The sequence below is a fragment of the Panicum virgatum genome, chromosome 7K, assembly GCF_016808335.1.
Source record: "Panicum virgatum strain AP13 chromosome 7K, P.virgatum_v5, whole genome shotgun sequence".
Classification (NCBI taxonomy): domain Eukaryota; kingdom Viridiplantae; phylum Streptophyta; class Magnoliopsida; order Poales; family Poaceae; genus Panicum; species Panicum virgatum.
In genome coordinates, this window is record NC_053142.1 from 52,043,315 (window position 1) to 52,063,545 (window position 20,231).

The window sequence follows — 20,231 nt, forward strand, 5'->3', positions numbered from 1 at the left end:
CAACTGCTGCGCCGATCTGGACTGTCTGTCAAAAACTCTCCTATTTCGTTCCAGCCATAGCAGCCAAGAGACCAGAAGTACCATGGAGTCGAAATCCCTGCGTTCCGACTTCGGGAGTTTTTTTTCCGAGACGACGCCCACCAATCGGCCAAGCTGAAAGAGTTGCTGCACGGTGTCAGGCTGTGCCAGGCAAGAGTCGAAATTTCCCTGACGAAGGGGCAGCTGACGAGGTGTGTGACGGTTTCAGAATTCTGGCAGCACAGAGCGCAGTTGTCATCATTTTGGAGGCCGTGTCGCTTCCTCCTGGCAGCTGTACAACACCGATCATGGATTGCCAACCAACCAAAGAATTTGCATTTGCCGGGAGCCCGTGTTTTTGCCAGAATCTTTGCACCCGGGATAGAATATTGCCCGATGAAAAAAGATCTATACGCCAAGGCCGTTGAAAAGGTTTGGTCACTAGTCCACTTCCAGAGAAGACGATCAGTGACCCCAGGGCGTAGGGTAACGTCCCTGGTGAGGTCCCAGATGAGGAGGTAATCGAGCAGAACCTGGACGGTGAGTGCACCAGATATATCACGTATCCAGCGGTCGTTTTGAAGACCATCAGCTACTGTTCTTGCCTTCTGAATACGAGGACCCACTGCATCACAAAGACAGGGTGCAATGTCTCTAACTGATTGCCCATGAAGCCATCTATCTGTCTAGAAAAATGAACGAGAGCCATCACCCAACTCAATAGAAGTGGAAGCTTGAAACATTGAGAGCACAATGCTGTCATGTTTATCAGGGAGTTGCGACCATGGCCTGTTTTCATCAGTCCTCTTTATCCACAGCCATCTCATACGCAGGGCGTACCCAAATAATTGGAGGTTTAAGAAATCAAGGCCACCAAGCTGTTTCTCGTGCTGCTTTTCCCACTTGCTTTCGCGATCGTTCTCTCGTGTCTCTAGGGTTGTTTTGTGTTACGGTAGCTCCTCTATAGCTACTCAACACTTCACCTAGGACTCTAGGGTTGGGTGTGTTACTTTGGGACTAAGCCGAAGTTTCAATTTGTAAGAATTTTTAATCGGCTCCCATTCAACCCCCCTCTAGTCGCCCTTTTGGTCCCTCATCTGACAATGACCTCATCACAATCATCGAGCTTCGTTTCCTGAAGCGACACCAAAGAGATGCGTTCTTGGCCGACCAGTTCCCTTACCACATTACGACGGGCTCATGAGTTCAACCCACGAACATTCCATATAAGAAAGTTTTCACATAACATCTGAAAAACATTTAGAGCGACCAGGGGCAAGGGCCCAATTACAGCAGCTGATCCGTCTCGGACACCTCAAAAGAGGTTAGTCCCGACGGCAACAAAGCGTCCATAGCCTCACATTGGGGGTTAGTCCCGACGGCAACAAAGCGTCCATAGCCTCACATTGGGGGGTGGTGATGGTGGAGGAGAACGTAGCCGTAAATTGCTTGAAAGACGAAGCATCCGGCGGGAGGCTTGGAGAGGTCAACCCCAAACGCTTCATCAAGACGTTTTGCGCTTGTAATGCCGGCTTCGTTGCGCGGTGGCGGGATTTTTTTGCCAAGCGCTCGCTGCGTCTGATCACTAGGGGAAGCTGCGGCGTCCTTGCCCTGCGTCGTGGCGGAGTGGCGGCGAGGGCAGCCGGAGAGGCCGCCCTACATACAGTTTCGGCAAAATTAGAGACGACCTTCTTGATAGGGTTGCTGGTACAAGGGGACAGCGACAAAGGTGGAGCCAAGTGGGATCCACGAAAGAGAGGGACATTCCTCCTAGAATCAGGGGAGGGAGGAGACGACCGCTCGCCATGGGCAACATCGAAGCGTACCGATTCATGAGCGACCCTATCATATTTTTTAAAAAAATTTGAATCTTAGCTAAACTTTAGTACATCGTGTTAGCACTACTTCTGTTTGAATACACTCTTGCAAGATTTTGACGTACCGGAGGCAGAGCCACTAGTAAATTCTAAATTTTTAACATATTTGGTAACTATCAGAAATATATTATAAAGTGTCACACCTCTATATTCTTGTCTAGCTCCGCTCGTGCTTGGACCCATTAGCACTTGCATCCAACAAGGCGAGCACGCACACGCAGTGTGTGTGTTGGGGTAAAGTAGAATAGAAGGCGACGGGGCTGACGGACGCGGCGAGGGCGAGGCGTATTCGGACAGGCGGGAACCGGGGGCGACCTACCTAGCCTAGGAGGTAGGAGCTCTAGTATGTGCCTAGTCCAAGTCGCCGTGGCTAGTTGCTGCTGATGGATCGAATCGGATGGCCGCGCGTCGTCGTCCATCAGATCGTTGCCAACCAAATCAACGACGGTGCATGCAGACGCAGGCTGCTGCCGTTTGTTAATTTGGAACGTTGCGGGGGCGGTTGGTATATACGCAAATAGCTAACAGCTAGCTGCATCGTCGCCCTATCTCTGATCAATGATCATTCATGCGTCCATCCTTCCGGTGGAAGTAGTCCAAAGAGAGCAACCAACCCCACCTGGCTAGCCTCTAGTACTAGGTCATGCATGTGCCATTAAGGATGGCAACGGGTCGGATTCAGTTCGGATAGAGTGTCTGGACACCCAAAACCAAAACATGAACTTAAAACTCGAACCCGTCCCGAACTCTGATTCGGGTGCGAATCCATCCCCAAAATCGAAATCCACGGGTACCCGAAACCCAACATATAACTCGAAACTGTGCTACCCGTGCCCCTCCCCGCCCGCCCGAGCCGCGCGGCCCCACGCCCGGTCTGGCTGCCGACGCGCTGCGCCCTCGCCTGCCACCGCTGCACACGCCTGCCTCCGCCGCACACGCCCGCCGCACCCACCAAACCCGCCCGCGCACAGGCCAAGCTCCCTGCGTCGCATGCTCGCCCCTCTCCCTGCCGCGGCCTCCGTGCGACCATGCGGCATGGGGCATGCGGGGCGCCGGCGGCCTCCGGCCCTCCGCCGTGCCGTGCGGTCGTGGGTGCGAGGCGGGCGGGTGAGCGTGGCAGGTGCGCAGGGGGCCTGCGCGTCCGGACGTGGCAGGTGCGCACGGCGGCTGCGGGTCGGCGATGTGGGCCTTTGGGCACCGAGCGGCCTCTGCCAGGTGCCAGCGCCTAGTCGCTGTCCGCCGTGCTCCTCCCTCCTGCGTGCGGGACTGGCGGCCTCGTAGTGCGGGGGCGCTGGACGCGGGATTGGGGTGCGGCGGCGGGCTGTGTGGACAGGAGGCAGCAGTGAGGATGGGTGAGGATAAGATTCCAGGTTTTATAATTAGGGTTGCTAGATGAGTTTTTTATAATTAGGGTTGCTAGATGGGTTTTTATTGGGCTGAATATTTCGGGGCCCAATGGAGCTCCGCGGGTTAATTTAGGATCTGCTCCAAACCCGTAGGATTTCGAGTACCGAACCCGCAAATCTGTGGGTCTAAACTAGGAACCAAACCCGAAACCCGCAAACCCGAAATCCGTGGGTTAATTAACAAGCAAGTCACACGCACTCACGTCAGAATGGGCGGAAAACCACCTGCGCACGCGAATGCATCTTTCAAGTGTGTTGCCCCGAAAGAGAACTATGTGCATTAATTTTTTTGTTTGTATTCGCGTGCATCTTGTATTGAAAAGTGCTTTTTTGTATTGACCACGAATAATACAACGAGATCGACCTCCATTATTGTTACAGTAGCTAACTAGTTAATTAGATGAGACATGAAAGCAAGCAATGCAATATCGTCTTTGACATGCTTCATATTTATTTGGCGCTAATTGTATTTTAGTCATCAAGTTAACATGCATTAAGAAAATGAAGCCCAACGAAATCTGAATGAAAGGTCAGCTGCACGCGTGGTGGCTTCATGATAATGATATATGGTTTCTGGAATTGGATAACCGGCCTTGCTAGGATATGGCTGATGCTGTTATATATGCCTTTTGCATACGGAAATGATATGACCCTACCTTAGCGTGATGAACCACTTTAATAAAGATTCTTCTTTTTGTCTATAACGGAATTGAACCGGAAACTGATGATCAGATAGATAGATAGATAGATAGATAGATAGATAGATAGATAGATAGATAGACTACTAGCTAGCTCCTTGCGAAAAGATAATGGAGAATGGAATAAGGTGGCTTGGTTCTATGAATAAGAAGATAGTACGTGAATGAAGGAAGCAAGCAGGAAAAACAAAGTGTCGGTCGCATGGCATGGCGATAATTAAGGCTGGTAGCAAGATGCCACACGCGGGCCTACTCCACATGGGCTTCTTGCGAGGAGGCGGGCCTAGTCCAATGGACAACTGACTACAACAAAGACGGGCGGTTGAAAAGAGGCCCACTATTACCTTCCCCATCGCGGCCGGTTATTAGTTTCGTGGGCCCGCGGTCCATTCTGTCCCGCACCGGGCAAGAAAAGCGATGCAGCTTGTTGGGGGCCCGGCTGGCAAGCAACACCAACGTGAACTCGTCCATGGTCGTCGGCGCAGGCCTCTAGAGAAGGGTAGAGGCTCACGCACACGGCACACCCATGACGGCAATAAAAACAAACGCGTTTACCGGTACGCAAGCCACCAGAGGCCAGTACTCTTGTGCGTCGTCCAAGGAAAGAAAAGGAAAGGAAAGGAAGCGTAGAGATGGATGCAGATGGATAGATACGGTCGCCCATCCCCTGACGGCCAGACCATCTTCAAGAGTCAACCGTGTGGTTGCGGCTGCTCATGCTCATGCTCTTGCTCATGCTTGACAGTAGTAGTACAATATAGATGGATGATGGATATGCTCAGGTTTACTACTGCCAGTGATTAGTGATGTTGCAAAAGGATTTAGTCCCGTACAAGTGATCCCATATGTCTGATCTCTATATGTATTCTCTCTGTTGGAATATAAGTGAATTACTCGTTTTTTACCATCAATTTAAGTTTTTTATTGAATTGATTGGTGTAAGCAACTCAATACTCAGAAGATAAAATCAAACATACATGCCAGTCTCAGTGTATAGTTTCATTACACAGTTACTTAGAGAAAAAAAACTAGATAATCGTGCCAGATGAGTTTCATATGAATGAAACTCCTCTCACTTTCTTCTCACTCTTCATAAATATATTGACACATCAACAAAATTAAATACTCATGAAACTCCAGTGAGGCCTAACGCTGTTGTCATCCTGATGGGCGCGGTGTAAGGAGACGGAGAGGATTTCTGGAAACTTCCTCTGCATGTCTGAATCTGCTATACTCCAAGTACGAGTACACAGCATCCGCCTCCAAGTCCGAAACCAACCAACCAACCACTCCGACCCTAGTTTACGATGATGGATGGATGTGCGTGCAGGCGCAGCAGTGCAGCATCATGGGTTGGTTGTTCTTGTTCAAGTCATATTTGACCTCTTTTTCGTTCAAAAATATTTGACCTCTTTTCAAAAAAAAAGAGAGTCATATTTGACCGTTGGCGCAGCGCCTGCGCGTGGTGAATGTGAATCCCCACAACGCCAGGCGCCAGGCGGAGGCGGCCAGTCAAAACCTGCGGGCGGGGCGGGCGGGGCGTCATCCTTCTCCCTCCCCTCATACCCACCCCCACAGCTGTATAGGGGTGGGCATTCGGTTCTTCGGTTCGGTTCAGTTCGGTTCCTCGGTTTTCGAAGAAATTCGGTTCCTAGAAAATAGGAACTGATCGGTTCCAAGAAATTTCAGGAACCGAGTATTTCGGTTCTCGGTTATTTCGGTTCGGTTTCGGTTCTAACCGAACTAACCGAATTTTTTTACCGAAAACTAAGATAACAAGAAAAATATACATGTTCTATAGCAAATTTAGACAATACTTCCTCTACTTTAGAGAATAATAATTGAGAAGAGAATAATAACAATATAGTAAGAGAAATACATGGCAATTGAAGTATGATACATCACATATAAACTAAATATACTCTTACAAAATGCAAAGTTTATATAATTCGGTTCTTTCGGTTAATTCGGTTACCCGAGGGTAGGAACCGAATTTTTTTCGGTTATTTCGGTTCTTCAATATCTGGAACCGAACAAGGAACCGAATTTTTCGGTTCCGGTTATTTCGGTTTCGGTTCCAGTTCTTTCGGTTCGGTTCTTCGATTTCGGTTAAATTTGCCCACCCCTACAGCTGTAGCACAGCGTGACAGCAAGCACTGCACTGCACTGGTAAGGCTAATTAGAGTGGAAGGTTTCATATTGATGTTTTCAAAGTAGCCACATAAACAAAAAAACTATAAAACAATAGTTGAAATCACCTCTCATAATGCATAGTTTCATGTTGTGGTTTGATAGTATCTATGTTGTATTTAATTTTAAGACTCATAGAGTGTTGGTATTTGTGTAGAGAGAGTTTTATCTAGATGAAACTGATTTTTTCTCTTTTTTCTTAAATTTTATGCTATGTCATCATATAATTTTACATGACATGCTAATTAATGTACATAAAACTTCACCGAAACTCCTATTGGGACTGGAGTGGCCTAACGGAAACGGACAACAAGCCAAGCCAAGAAACACGCACGCGCACGCAAAGAGCACGCCGCCCGCTTCGCCTTGGCTTCCCTCCCCTTCCGGCCTTTCCCAGAGCAGCTCCTACGCATTGCATTCCAAAACCCCTCAAAAACAAAAAGCCTCTCCGTCTCCGTCTCTCCCCCCCCCCCCCCCCATCCCCCGCTCCATGACCATGATGTCCAGGCCTCCATCCATCCCCGCCGCCGCCTGAGGGCCATCGCCTCGGTGCTCTGCTTCCCGCGCCTGCCAGAGCCTCGGATTCGCAAGGCATTACGCTGGGGCAGCCGGATCTGGGACCGCCGCGCTCACAGGTGACCGGATCTGGACATCCTTTCTTCTTCTTCTTCTTTTTTGTGTGTATCTGTTCGATTCAGCGTCCTGCGGTGCCTCCCGTGTCCAACTCTAGGATTTTGTTTCTTTTGTTTTCTTCTCTACGTCGAATTCTAGCTTCTTCATGTTTGTTTGTGTGTCCAATTCCTTCTATTATTTCCCCCCTCTCTGCGTTTCTGGAATCGCAGGTCTTTTTATGCGTCTGTTTGGAAAGTCTAGTTTCACTTGCATGTTTATCTTAGTTCCTTCCTTTTTCCTTTTCTTTATCCAGGTCATCAGTTGCGTCGCTTTCCAACGTCCGACTTCAGCGCTGCGGGGCGACGACGCGACGTCCAAAAGCTCCTCCTCCATCTTTTTGCACCGGTATATACAACTTTTTTTTGATATATATATATACTTCCTGATTTAACTAATCGCGCCAACGTGCGTGCTCAGATTCAATAGATTATACGCGTCAGTCTCAGTCCTATGATTCCTGCGCTCTATCTGTAAAGTCTGATGTGCTTGGGCCTCAGATAAGTCCAGGAAGCCAAATATTAATAATCCGTAGCCTGTTTTTTTCTTCTTCTTTTGGGTTTGTCGACATCAGCTCTCAACTAACAGCTATCGGTGTCACCGACCAGTGCTTAGCGAATCGCCTCAGATACTTATGTATGGTCCCAGAATCAGGTGTCAAAGGGATTTTTAGTCTTCGCTTGATTGATGTTGACTCATACAGGTTTTAGGACATGATACATCAACCTTTTTTCTCTCTCTTTTTTTAAAACAAAAGTGGATTCCATCATTTCTTTTGATTACTGATGATAGTCTGTTTCATAAATCCTCCTGCTCAAGTAGCCACTCCATGGACTCATTTGCAGGCATTGCTAACAGTGCACTATTTTCTCTCTGCAGTGCAACATAGTGAGCTACTACAGCATCAGCTGCAACACTCCTCGATCTTGATCCAGTCACCCTTCCAACGCAACTGTGCCTCTCTTCCTTCAACGTACGCGTGGAGTGGAGATCCAGCCAGCCTTGAGTTGACTTCTTCTTTTGTTGGTAAGGACACTTGCTTGCTTTTGCTTGGGAAGATTGTTCATCTTGCTGGCACAGAATAGTTTCTTTCACTGCCAGTCCTCAAATCCAAATATTTGATCTTGGCACACACCTGTTCCACTCAGATTGTTTCTGGTATGTTTGCTGCATTACGTAGTGGTAATATCGTTTTGTTTTCCAAAAAAAAAATGTTGGGGAGTTGAACACTCCTAGAGATTTAGTTTTTCAATATACGTCCACTGTTTACAAGTTTGACGACATGATCGAAAAATTGATGTATGAGTTACTATATGGAAGTATAATTCTCATTTAATCTGTATCTTTAAATACAATTATACTTTTAAGTTATTCAGTTTGCACGTCCTGTTTGTTTTTCTGTTGCAGTTTGTGTTAGCCTGTTACTTTTTTTTTTTTGCTTAAGTAGCTACTTCTTGGATTCCTATTTCTAAGGCAATTCCAACAATTTAATCTTTCTTGTGCAGTGCAGTATTGTGAACTACAACATTAGCAGAGGCAATGGCTGCATATAAGCTGGGTGTGGAGGTCATAAGTGCTCATGATCTGATGCCCAAGGACGGGCAAGGTTCTGCCAGTGCCTGCGTCGAGCTCACCTTTGATGAGCAGCGGTTCCGCACTGCCGTCAAGGAGAAGGACCTGAACCCGGTGTGGAATGAGCGCTTCTACTTCAATATATCAGATCCTTCTAATCTTCCTGAGCTCGCCCTTGAAGCATATGTATACAATGTCAACAAAACCATGGAAAGTTCCAGGTCCTTCCTTGGGAAGGTTAGGATTGCTGGAACCTCATTTGTGCCCTTTCCTGATGCGGTGGTCATGCATTATCCATTGGAGAAGCGCGGGATGTTCTCGCGCGTCAAAGGAGAACTGGGTCTGAAAGTATACATCACCAATGACCCTGCCATCAAAGCTTCAAACCCTCTTCCTGCAATGGACCCTGTTTCGAATAATCCTCCTCCAGCTCCAAGTGCAGCAGAACAAATTGCAGCTGATATAACTGGTACTAACCTGCACCGATCTCAGGAGCATAGGTCTGAGGCGAGAACCTTACACACCATTGCTCAGGAGGCACAGCATCATCATAACCATGGCCATCTTCCAGCTAGTTTTGGTGAGCAGCCTTCCAAGTACTCTGTAGACCAGATGAAACCTGAACCTCAACAACCCAGGATCGTGAGAATGTATTCAGCGGCCTCTCAGCAGCCCATGGACTATGCACTCAAAGAGACCAGTCCATTTCTTGGTGGTGGGCAGGTTGTCGGTGGCCGGGTTATACGTGGTGAAAAGCATGCTAGCACTTATGACCTTGTGGAGCGAATGCAGTATCTGTTTGTTCGTGTGGTCAGGGCTCGGGACTTGCCTGACATGGATGTCACTGGAAGCTTGGATCCTTTTGTTGAAGTGAGAGTTGGCAACTATAGAGGGATAACTAAGCACTTTGAGAAGCAGAGGAATCCTGAGTGGAATGCAGTCTTTGCCTTTTCCAGGGACCGTATGCAGGCATCTGTCCTTGAAGTTGTGGTCAAAGACAAAGATTTGCTTAAGGATGACTTTGTTGGCTTGGTGCGATTTGATTTAAATGATGTTCCAATCCGTGTGCCCCCTGACAGCGCACTGGCTCCAGAATGGTACCGGCTTGTTGGAAAGAGCGGGGATAAGTCCATGGGTGAGCTCATGCTTGCAGTTTGGATTGGCACACAAGCTGATGAAGCATTTCCTGATGCCTGGCATTCGGATGCTGCAACACTTGAAGATCCATCCGCTGTAACACACATGAAGTCTAAAGTATATCATGCTCCCAGATTGTGGTACCTGCGAGTTAATATAGTTGAGGCCCAAGATGTTGCTATATTCGATAAGACCCGCTATCCAGACGTATTTGTGAGAGCTCAGGTGGGGCATCAACTAGGGAGGACGAAACCTGTGCAGGCTAGAAATTTCAACCCATTTTGGAATGAAGACCTTTTGTTTGTGGCTGCTGAACCATTTGAGGATAACCTTATTCTGACTCTTGAGGATCGTGTGGCTCCTAATAAAGATGAAATGCTTGGCCGAGTAATTATACCATTGACAATGATTGATAGACGTGCTGATGACCGTATTGTCCATGGAAAGTGGTTCAATCTCGAGAAGCCCGTACTTGTTGATGTGGACCAACTGAAGAAGGAAAAGTTCTCTACTCGGCTTCATCTCCGTCTCTGTCTTGATGGAGGTTACCATGTTCTTGATGAGTCGACAAACTACAGCAGTGACCTTAGACCAACAGCCAAGCAACTCTGGAAGCCATCCATTGGTTTGCTTGAACTTGGTATCCTTGGTGCTCAAGGGATTGTTCCTATGAAAACACGAGACGGAAAAGGTTCATCAGATACCTATTGTGTTGCTAAGTACGGGTCTAAGTGGGTAAGGACACGTACCATCATGAACAATCCAAACCCCAGATTCAACGAACAGTACACCTGGGAAGTCTATGATCCTGCAACTGTCCTGACTATTGGTGTTTTTGACAATGGCCAACTTGGAGAGAAGAGTGGGGAGAAGACATCCATTGGCAAAGATGGGAAGATAGGCAAGGTTCGAATACGCCTTTCCACACTTGAAACTGGGCGTGTGTACACCCACTCGTATCCTCTCCTTGTTCTCCACTCATCGGGGGTCAAAAAGATGGGTGAACTGCACCTAGCGATTCGATTTTCCTCAACATCACTGGTAAACATGTTGTATCTGTACTCTCGTCCTTTGCTTCCAAAAATGCACTATGTGCGCCCAATACCTGTGCTTCAGGTTGATATGCTGCGCCACCAAGCTGTCCAGATTGTGGCTGCTCGACTTAGCCGGATGGAGCCACCTTTGAGAAAGGAAGTTGTTGAATACATGACAGATTTCGATTCTCACTTGTGGAGCATGAGGAAAAGCAAAGCAAACTTCTTCAGACTCATGACAGTTTTCTCAGGCTTGTTTGCTGTTAGCAAGTGGTTCAGTGGTGTCTGTGCATGGAAGAATCCTATTACCACTGTGCTAGTTCACATTCTCTATATAATGCTGGTGTGCTTTCCGGAGCTCATACTCCCAACAGTGTTCTTGTACATGTTTCTTATTGGGATTTGGAACTTCCGTTACCGACCCCGCTATCCTCCACACATGAATACCAAGATCTCTCATGCAGAAGCTGTTCATCCCGATGAACTTGATGAAGAGTTTGATACGTTCCCTACCAGCCGCAATCCTGAGATTGTAAGGATGAGGTATGACAGACTGAGGAGTGTTGCTGGAAGGATTCAAACAGTGGTTGGCGATGTAGCAACACAAGGGGAGAGGGTTCAAGCATTGCTTAGCTGGAGGGACCCTCGGGCCACAGCAGTCTTTGTCCTGTTTTGTTTGATAGCAGCAGTAGTACTGTATGTTACACCACTTCAAGTTCTTGCTGCACTAGGAGGGTTCTATGTCATGAGGCACCCAAGGTTCAGACATAGGTTACCATCAGTACCAGTGAACTTCTTCAGGCGGTTGCCAGCTAGGACCGACAGTATGCTATAAATAAGCTGCCGTTTGGTGGTCTTAAGTTGTAATACCTAGAGATGCATTCTGTGTTACTGTAGTCTGGATGACTTTGTTGCTATTTATAATTATGTTCAGGACTTGAGAGCCTGTAAATCCGTATCAGTTGCTGAATTCTGGGAATAATTGCCAAAATCTTGTTTAGACCTAATAGTTTTTGGTTTTGTGTTGATCCTTTCTGAATTTCTACTTCGCCACTGTTTAGTAGCTCGCTTTGGTCTGTGCTCTGTCCCCCATCTGCAGTCCTAAAATTGCATTTAGCTATGGATCTGCTAGCTTATACTCAAAACCTTAATCTTGATCAACTACTGATTGTTGTGCTTGTGCAGCCCATTTTTCTGCAGTTAATTTCTATTTTTTAAACTAGTTCTGGTGTGTGCATGCGAGTTTTACTTGTAATTCAGCTTCATGCAAGGATAGGAGGAAGGCTATCTTTTGTTGCTGTTGTGTGGTCCAACATTCTATAATATCCTGACTTGTTTCAGTGTATCATTATCTGCCATTGAAATATTTGTGATTCAGAACTAGCCCAGTCAAGTATCACTTCGTTCTTTTATTTGTTTGTGGCTGGCATTAGCATCTAGGGAAAGCATCTGGTCAGCAAAAAGGGAGAATTCTTAAAGGGAATGTTTTCTGAAATGCAGAACAAAATTCCATGATAAGTACTCGTCAGTTGCCATAATTTTGTTCCTCTCGTTCCAAGTATTATCACTTTACTTTCTTCTTCTACAAACAATCCTTTCTCCAGCGCCTTGTCCAAGAAAACATTTGAACATTGCTTGAACCAAAGATGGGTGCGGCGGAGTCTTCGTCCAAGCTCGCTAGCTCTGTCCATGACTTCGTCGTGAAGGTCTTGACTCTAGTCTCCGTCCTTCCCTTGATCTCTCTCTGGCATCCATTTCTCTTATCGAACATGTCCTGGTTTGTATGTGAAACTTTGACAGACTGCATTGATTTTCTTTAATGAATGCATTGTACTATTTATGAAGAAGAGAACAAAATCCAAATTCTTGGTTTTCTTTTAACATTTATGGTATTTGAAACCTTGAATTCCACAATTTATTTCGCAGGACTCGAGGGGAAGTGATGTGGAGCTTAGCAGATAGGGAATGTTCTGCTTATCGTGAATGTGGCTTCCCAATGGTTAGATTTTTATAATTTCATTGAGATGGTTTATCGAGTTTTTCGTTCTTTTTGTCTATGTGTTTTTCTACCTGACTTTGATACCCTTGTAGTGGTCTGACGAATTCAAACTATACTGAGTTGGGATCACTCCATCAGAAATATGGGGACAAAGGTAAGTTGCTTTTGTCCATTGCATGTATTTTTCTAGTTCCCTCAAGGCTCAAAGTAATGGCAAACAAGCAGTGTTCTCCTGATTTTACCATTAACTTTCTTGTAGTATGAACAAATCCTGATTCAGTTGTTTGGAGAACAGTTTAAACCAGAACCTGATAGCTATTATTCCTTGATTGAGCATGCTGCGACTAGTGTCAAAACCAAGCTAGTTCTATTGTAACTGTAGGGAATATATGGTATTTTTCCTACCAGATCTTTTGGGCTTCCCCATTTTCTTTGGGGATTGGGGAACTCAATTAAACTATTTCTTGATTACTTTTATACAAAATGTAAATTCCAGTGTCCCTTGTACTTCTATCCAAATTTTCATTGCATGGATTATTTCATTTTCCTCGTGCTATTGTGGACGCTCAGGTCACTAGAGCTGTCATTTATCTGGAAATGGAGGCTGCTGCATCCTTTTTTCTTGTTATATCCTATCATTATTTTTAAACAAGTTTGTAGTTCTAATGTTGGCATAACTTGCTCTCAACAGGAGAGCCAATAACCCAAAACTTTGTTTTCTCTGCACGTTCCATTTATGTTTGCCGTTTTCTGCTCTGGTTGGTTAGGATTGGAGATATTGGCTTTCCCATGCAATCAGTTTGGTGGACAAGAGCCAGGTACCAATGAGCAGATTGCTGAGCTTGCTTGCACCCGTTTCAAAGCTGAGTATCCTATTTTTGGCAAGGTATATCCAATGAAGAACCTTCCTTGTTTTCTTCTGTTTGTTAGCATGGAACCAGATAGGCATCGTTTCAGTCTAAATAGACCCAGAGTTGTCAAGCAGGTTGATGTGAACGGCAGCAATGCCGCTCCATTGTACAAGTTTCTGAAGTCAGAGAAAGGCGGTCTGTTTGGAGAGTGCATAAAATGGAACTTCACCAAGTTTTTAGTTGACAAAGATGGGCACGTCGTGGGCAGATTTGCACCGATCAGCTCCCCGTCGAGCATTGAGGTGATGGTTTAAGACATAATAGTCTGCTCTCTGCACGAACATGGTGATTCACCTGGTTGACGTCGTTTCTGCAGAATGACATCGAGAAGGTTTTGGAAGCCTAGAGCTCTGTGTGGACTGGAAGACCATCATGCAGATGCGGTTCTGTTATATGCTGCCTGCCTGCTTTTTTTCGCCACTGGTTATTTTATTTTATTCATCTGTATGCATACCGTTCTGGCTTCTGAGCAATTCTTGCCCCCTTTTTATCCCAGTGTATGCTACCAACATGTTACGGTGTTCGCTGCATTTCTTCTTTTTTTATCTTGGCGATGGAATAAGCAATTATCACGGCCTCTACAGCAATGATGCATTTGCCCTCAGCAATCAGCATGCATGACTGGGAATGGCACATCATACAAGGAAGAAGGGGATCTTCGGATTCGAATAAGCAAGAACATTTGAGCGACGCCTAGTGAATTGAATTCTATAACACTTTAAAAAACCGAACAAGCTATTTCGAAGTATGGTTTGGGTATTCTTGTGCAAACAGAAAATTCTGGCGAGACGAGACGAGACGAGAGGGAACTGGAATTATCGACAAATGAGCTAGCCTCTAGATGAGTTGATATCAATGCTGGAACTTCTGGTGTCAAATATCCCGGAGGTGGGCCACCCTCCTGTTCCTGTTACGGAGGAGGGTGGCGTTAGATTTTGTTGGTTGTGGCCGGAGCTGGGGGACGCCTCTTGCCCGCCGGTGAGCGAGTCCGGGCTGAAGGCCGCCTGCTTCGCCGCTTTCTTCGACTTGGATCTCGACCCTCCCTGGTGAAAGCTCCCCAATACAACCTGCACATATATATAGGCCAGCCAAAATTATAGTATTTGTAAACTCCATACATGTCTGAACATTCATTCAGTAACCAACTAACCAACCAGTCTGAACTATAACATTTACAAACTCCATTCATTCAGTTGAATACTTGAACTAGAGACAGTCAGACAGATAGAGAGGATGTTCTTTTGGAACGGTACCTGCACGGTACTTGCAGCTACCAGTTGTCCACCCAAAACACCTCCAATCACATTCCTCTCCGGACTGCAGAGCGTGACGCTGAGGCCACCACTTTGCTGCTGGCCCTGCTGTGAGCCCTCGGCCAGGTTGTAAGAGCCGGTTAGGCTTAGGATCTCATAGAAACCCTGCAATCATGCACAACGTGCAAAGAGTTATTATAAGTTGAAAAGCATCGGGCTCCATTTGCCAGGGACGATTTCCCCTGGAAATTTCACTGAATTCCACAGGTTGATGTGGAATCCGTCGTCCCAGACAGGCCTTTATAGCCGCATTGCGTTGTGCGCGTACCTCGTAGATGGCCGGGTTCTTGTAAGGCGGCGACGAGTGAACCCTTGTCATGGGGGAGGCGTCGCCCGGGTGGCGCAGCACGACCCTGGACACGGACCCCGTCGCCGAGAGGACGCACACCGCCCTTGAAGACTGGTTCGCAAAGGCAGCGATCTTCGCCGCCACGTCCTGGTCAAAGTACCAATGGCGACTGTCAGAAAGAACAGCTAACGGGAAGGGAATGCTAGCTGCATTTTCTTGAAACATCAAGAGCACAGCAAAGATGAGCGAAACAGCAGTATGCATTGCCAGCGCACCTCTGAAGGAGATACCGTGATGATGTGCGGAGTGAAGCTCGTTCCAGCTGAACCAGCGAACGCATTCCCTGAAACACGAGATGGCGTCAGGCGACAGAATAGAAATCGTTGGCTTCAGTTTGATTTCTGAGTTGTCTGACAAAACGTGTTTTTCAGTTGCCTGCAATTCTCGGGGTAGGCCGAATTTAACATGTTCTTCATCTCCAGACAATGAATGGACATTATTGGTCTGTAGCTGACTTTGACATAGTTTTTTCGAGTTCAGAGGACATGGATAGGTGGCAGAAGGAAAAAGGGAGAAAGCAAAACCTACAATTTCTGAGACCACAGAATGATTCTCCAACTCGTTAAAGAAAGGTGCAATTGACATCGCAAAATCTGACATGTTTATCATACTTTCTTTAGCGAGAAGATTTGGCTTACATGTACTATACGTATCAATCGAAAAGGTAAAAAAAAAACACATCTACCAGTTTTAAAAGTCGTTTGGAATCCTATTTCAGATTTGTTTGGAAAAAAAACAGAATCATCTAGAGTATATTTGGTGGTAACTAAAAGATCAGAGACGAGGGCGCACTTACCTACGGAGGGCGACGTGTGCTGCTTCTTCCCGGTGCCCGGCGGCCTCCCACGGCGCTTCTTGTGCGCCGGGTCGTCCATCACGCCCTGCAGCATGTCGGGTCCTGACATGGACGAGCCCATCCTCGGCGGCGCGCTGACGAGTTGGTGGTGCTGCTGCTGCGCCGCGGAGGCAGCCGCCTTGATGGTGCCGTCGGGCCCGTACTTGCGCGGCCTCCCTCTCTTGCGCTTGACGGGCTCGGCGGGGGCCGGGGCGGGCGGGACGGTGCCTGAGGCGGAGGCGGAGACGGAGGCCATGGTTGTGCTGTTGTGCATCAATGGCGGCGGCGCGGTGTCCATCTGGAACTGCATGCCGGCGAGGGAGCCCCCGCCGATGGAGTTGAGGATAGCGGTGGCGCTCATGTTCATGTTGGGCATGGGGCGGATGACGGAGTGCATCCCGGCCAGCGAGGACGGGCTATGAGCGCCGCCGCCGGCGGCGAGCGCGGCCCTGTGCTGCTGCTGCTGCTGCTGGTGCTGGTAGAATGACTGCAGGTCGGACGGTGAGATGAGTTCCTTGCCGTCCATGCATGGAAGTCGCCCCCAAGGACGAAGCTTTATTTGGAATCGGCGCTCTGTTTCTCCGATCAGGACCGATCACCGGAACGCTCTGTCGCCGTTCTTCCTCCTCCGGCGGAAGAGGTGCAGTCGCCTTGGCCTCGGCCTTGGTGGAGAATCGTGCGAGAAGGCAGGAGCACGGGCATGGGCAGGCGGAGCGGAGGATGGGGGAGAGAGAAGGGAAAGGGGATAGGAGATGAGACGATGGATCAGATGAAATGATGGGAGAGAGAGAGAGATAAGATGACGCGACGCGGTTGGCTTGGCCGAGGGAGACGATGGGCGGCTGGGGACCTGACGAGACGAGACGAGAGCGGCAGGGGCAGCGGCGCTGTGTCTTTCAGGATGGGCAGGGCACCAGCAAGCAAGCAGAGGCGATAAGATAGATTTTCCGTGCACCCGACGAAAAAGATAGCAACTGCGGGCGCCCTCCCCGCCCCCGATTTGCGCCGCTCTCCTCTCCATCCGTTGCGTTGCGTTGCGCGCCGCCGTCGTTTCCGTCCGCCGCGGGCGGTGGGCTCTCGCTACCCGGCTGCCCCCACGCCACAGTTCCTTCCGACCCACCACGCGCCCTTCAGCTTCGCTCGACTTTTCCACACTTCCAGTTCCACGACCCTTCTTCCTTTTTGCTTCGACTTTTGGAGCTGGAGCATGCAAAAATGAATATCAAGTACAGTTAAAGAAAAAATCGGAACATAAGGTCATGTTTAATTCAAAAAAAAATCTACACTATATACTCCCTCCTTCCCCGTTTATAAGGCATGGTGGAACATGACACGGTCTTCTAAACAACACTTTGACCATTTATTTATCATATATTATATCACTTTTGATTATAAACTTATAATCATTGTAAACTATGTTTGATTATGAATCCAATCATATGAAATTTGCATTATAAAAATAAAAATTTAATAGTCAAATTATTGGTCAAAGATGAGAAGATTTGAATCTTGATATACGTGTATGCCTTATAAATGGGGAAGGAGGGAGTAGTTAGTAATTGTGAAAAAAATCCAAGTATTGCATCCTTCTCGAGGCATTTAATTTTGGCTAAATTCTTACTCCTTTTTTATCGTGCATCTGAATTGATTGTACTATCACAGTCAAGTTGCTGTTGCTCTTATTCATATACTACTAAGTGTATGCTACTAAGAGATCAAAAATCACAAATTAATTCCGAGTAAAAACTCTCAATAATACAAGTTAATTACAATATTACATATGAACCCGGCCCCATCCACGAAACAACATCTCGATCATGTACCGACCAATCCGTGATGCCCTTGAATATGAGGCGAGCTAGCATATGGCCCATCCCTTTCGTCCCCCACAAACCTGCTGCCATGATTATGACCTCACTCATCGCTCCTCCTTTTCATTCTGCTGGCTGCTTCCAGCTCTCAACTGCCAGCAGCAACTAGGTAGCCTAGCTCGAGCTCCCGGTCTCCCGCCTCAAGTCAGATTGGGCAGCTTGCTTTTTGCTTACCCCAAAACTGGCGAGGGTGCATGATTAATAAGGCCTTGTTTGGTTCAAGGACTTTTTTTCAGAAGTCCCTATCACATCAAAAAAAATCTTATTATTTTATAGTATTAAATAAAATCTGTTTATAAATGTTTTTTGACAGCTGAGTGTTTTTTCGCGAGACGAATCTAATGAGCCTAATTAATTCATAATTTGCTACAGTGATGCTACAGTAACCATTCGCTAATCATAGATTAAGATACCTCATTAGATTCGTCTCGCAGTTTAGCCACAGGGTTCTGCAGTTAGTTTTATAATTAATATTTATTTAATACTTCTAAATACTAAAAAGTCCCTAGGACTTTTTTGAAGTCCCTGTTTCTAAACACCCCCTAAGTCTACACTTTGGAATTTGCATGCATGTGCTGTGTTTAGTTGCAAAAAAGATGCGAAAAGTGTTTGCGAAAAATACTGTAGTATTTTTTGTTTGTATGTGGTAAATATTGTCCAATTATAAGCTAATTAGGCTCAAAAGATTCGTCTTGCAACGTACATCAAAACTATGCAATTAGTTTTTTATTTACCTACATTTAGTACTCCATATTATTTGTTATATTTAATATTTCGACGTGCTTTCGATGGTTAGTTTCTACCTGCGTACGTACTCTTCTGAACAGTCCGGTAGTTGTACGTGTTTCTTTCTTGGGATGATTATATACAATTTCGTTCCGTTTGAGAGTGAAAGGGCCGGCAGGCGGCAGCTGGGGTCAGGTTGTGTTCGTTTTCGCAGAGCTAAACTTTATGAATTTTGCGGGTGAATCTAATTAACAAGTCTAATTAATTCTTAATTTGCTACGGTGATATTACAATAAATATCCGCTAATTATAAATTAAATATTTTTATTAGATTCTGCTTGTGTCTAAGAGTTCTGCAATTAGTTTTACAATATAATATTTCTAAATAATAATCTTTTTTTTAGCTCTGTTACAATGATGGTAAGCAATGGGTACTTTTAGGTACTTTTGAATGAATTTTTATTCTAGATCTTGATCTCTGGAAGGTATTTATAAAAATTAAATTAAATTAATATTCGATCCCACATTTTTGTACCACCAGGTACTGTAGTCTAAGTACTTCCATATATTTCCTTTCTTAACCATTGTACAATTTCATCAGATGGACAGCTCTTTTTTTTCAATTATTGTAAAAGTTCTTTATTTTTTTTATGTAAACAATGCTCGAGCACGCTTGCAATCCCATCAGGCGAGCACACGTACACGCGCGACGTCGCAATTGCGTTGCGTTGTGTTGTGTTGGGACCCATCAAAGCTAAGGCGAGAGCAAAGGATGGCATCCGATTAGCCAGGGCAGCAGGCCACTGGCTACTAGCTAGCAAGCCTCAACTCATCGCTGCAGGCGGCTGCAGCAACAAAATATCTACTAGGCGATCGAGCGGGCCCTGGTCAGTGACCCAAGTGGCGTCCCTTTCCAATCCGCTCGCAACGGCAGCCAGATAGACGATAGATCATCTAGCCGGTCGATCCTCGCCGGCCAGTTGCCCAGTCGTGCTCATGCCGATCGGGTCGCCTTGCTCGGCTCGGAACACGCGCGCTAGTGCAAGGCAGCATCCAGCAGCCGCCCTGCGTGCCAAGGAACTAACTAACACGACGCGCGTCGCATGCATACTTGCTTTAACAAGGACGGACCGACGACGTACACCCATTGGCTTGTACTCCCTCCATTCTAAATTATAGGTTGTTTTGGCAAATCTAGATGTATATTATTTGTCATATATCTAGACATAGTGTTTATCTAGGTGCATAGCAAAATCTATGTATCTAGATTTGCCAAAATGATATACAATTTGGAACGGAGGAAGTACTATAGTAATTAAAAGCCTGATTTGGAGCTTTTCATGCATCACGACTTGCAGCCCAATATTACGGGTTGTTTCGGAGAGCTCCACCTAAAAAAACAGTTTTGCTCCATAAACTTCACTCCACCTTTAACTTCTACTCTTGCAATTTCACTCCATCATGTTTGGGAAAGGTCCACCTCACAAATTCCAGAGGTCCACTTCCCTCCACCTCGACAACCCAGTGTGCAAGTAGCACCCCAGCTCAGCCCATCTAAACTCCACCCCCCCCCACACACACTTCCACACGGGTCATGCCTGTCAGGTTGTCTTCTACCTCAATCCA

General features: G+C 46.6%; 2 protein-coding genes and 1 pseudogene across 3 annotated transcripts; 2 read left to right on the plus strand and 1 right to left on the minus strand.

Moving 5' to 3' along the window:
• The first annotated feature begins 6,594 nt into the window (after positions 1-6,594).
• On the plus strand, positions 6,595-11,610 carry LOC120642157 (FT-interacting protein 3-like). Of its 2 annotated transcripts, none has more exons than XM_039918574.1 (4): positions 6,595-6,824; positions 7,115-7,206; positions 7,738-7,884; positions 8,364-11,610. In XM_039918574.1, the coding sequence occupies exon 4, from the start codon at positions 8,398-8,400 to the stop codon at positions 11,434-11,436; it is 3,039 nt and encodes a 1,012-aa protein (XP_039774508.1). In that variant the 5' UTR covers positions 6,595-6,824; positions 7,115-7,206; positions 7,738-7,884; positions 8,364-8,397; the 3' UTR covers positions 11,437-11,610. The 2 variants fall into 2 exon arrangements, with proteins under 2 accessions (XP_039774508.1, XP_039774509.1); XM_039918575.1 differs by having other exon boundaries at positions 8,369-11,610.
• Positions 11,611-12,125: 515 nt separating this feature from the next.
• On the plus strand, positions 12,126-14,011 carry LOC120642159 (annotated as a pseudogene).
• A 135-nt stretch (positions 14,012-14,146) lies between these two features.
• On the minus strand, positions 14,147-16,972 carry LOC120642158 (AT-hook motif nuclear-localized protein 9-like). Its single transcript, XM_039918576.1, has 5 exons — positions 15,970-16,972; positions 15,389-15,456; positions 15,093-15,260; positions 14,765-14,929; positions 14,147-14,578 (listed from the first exon to the last, which is right to left on the minus strand). Exons 1-5 carry the CDS (start codon positions 16,532-16,534, stop codon positions 14,342-14,344), a joined length of 1,203 nt encoding a protein of 400 aa, XP_039774510.1. The 5' UTR covers positions 16,535-16,972; the 3' UTR covers positions 14,147-14,341.
• Between the last annotated feature and the right edge of the window lie 3,259 nt (positions 16,973-20,231).

Coding starts and splice junctions, on each gene's coding strand:
- LOC120642158 (XM_039918576.1), bottom strand. CDS start 16,534: ATGGACGGCAAGGAACTCATCTCACCGTCCGACCTGCAGTCATTCTAC. Junction 15,457..15,969: donor GCACACGTCGCCCTCCGTAG/GTAAGTGCGCCC, acceptor CTCGTGTTTCAG/GGAATGCGTTCGCTGGTTCA. Junction 14,579..14,764: donor TAGCTGCAAGTACCGTGCAG/GTACCGTTCCAA, acceptor ATATATGTGCAG/GTTGTATTGGGGAGCTTTCA.
- LOC120642157 (XM_039918574.1), top strand. CDS start 8,398: ATGGCTGCATATAAGCTGGGTGTGGAGGTCATAAGTGCTCATGATCTG.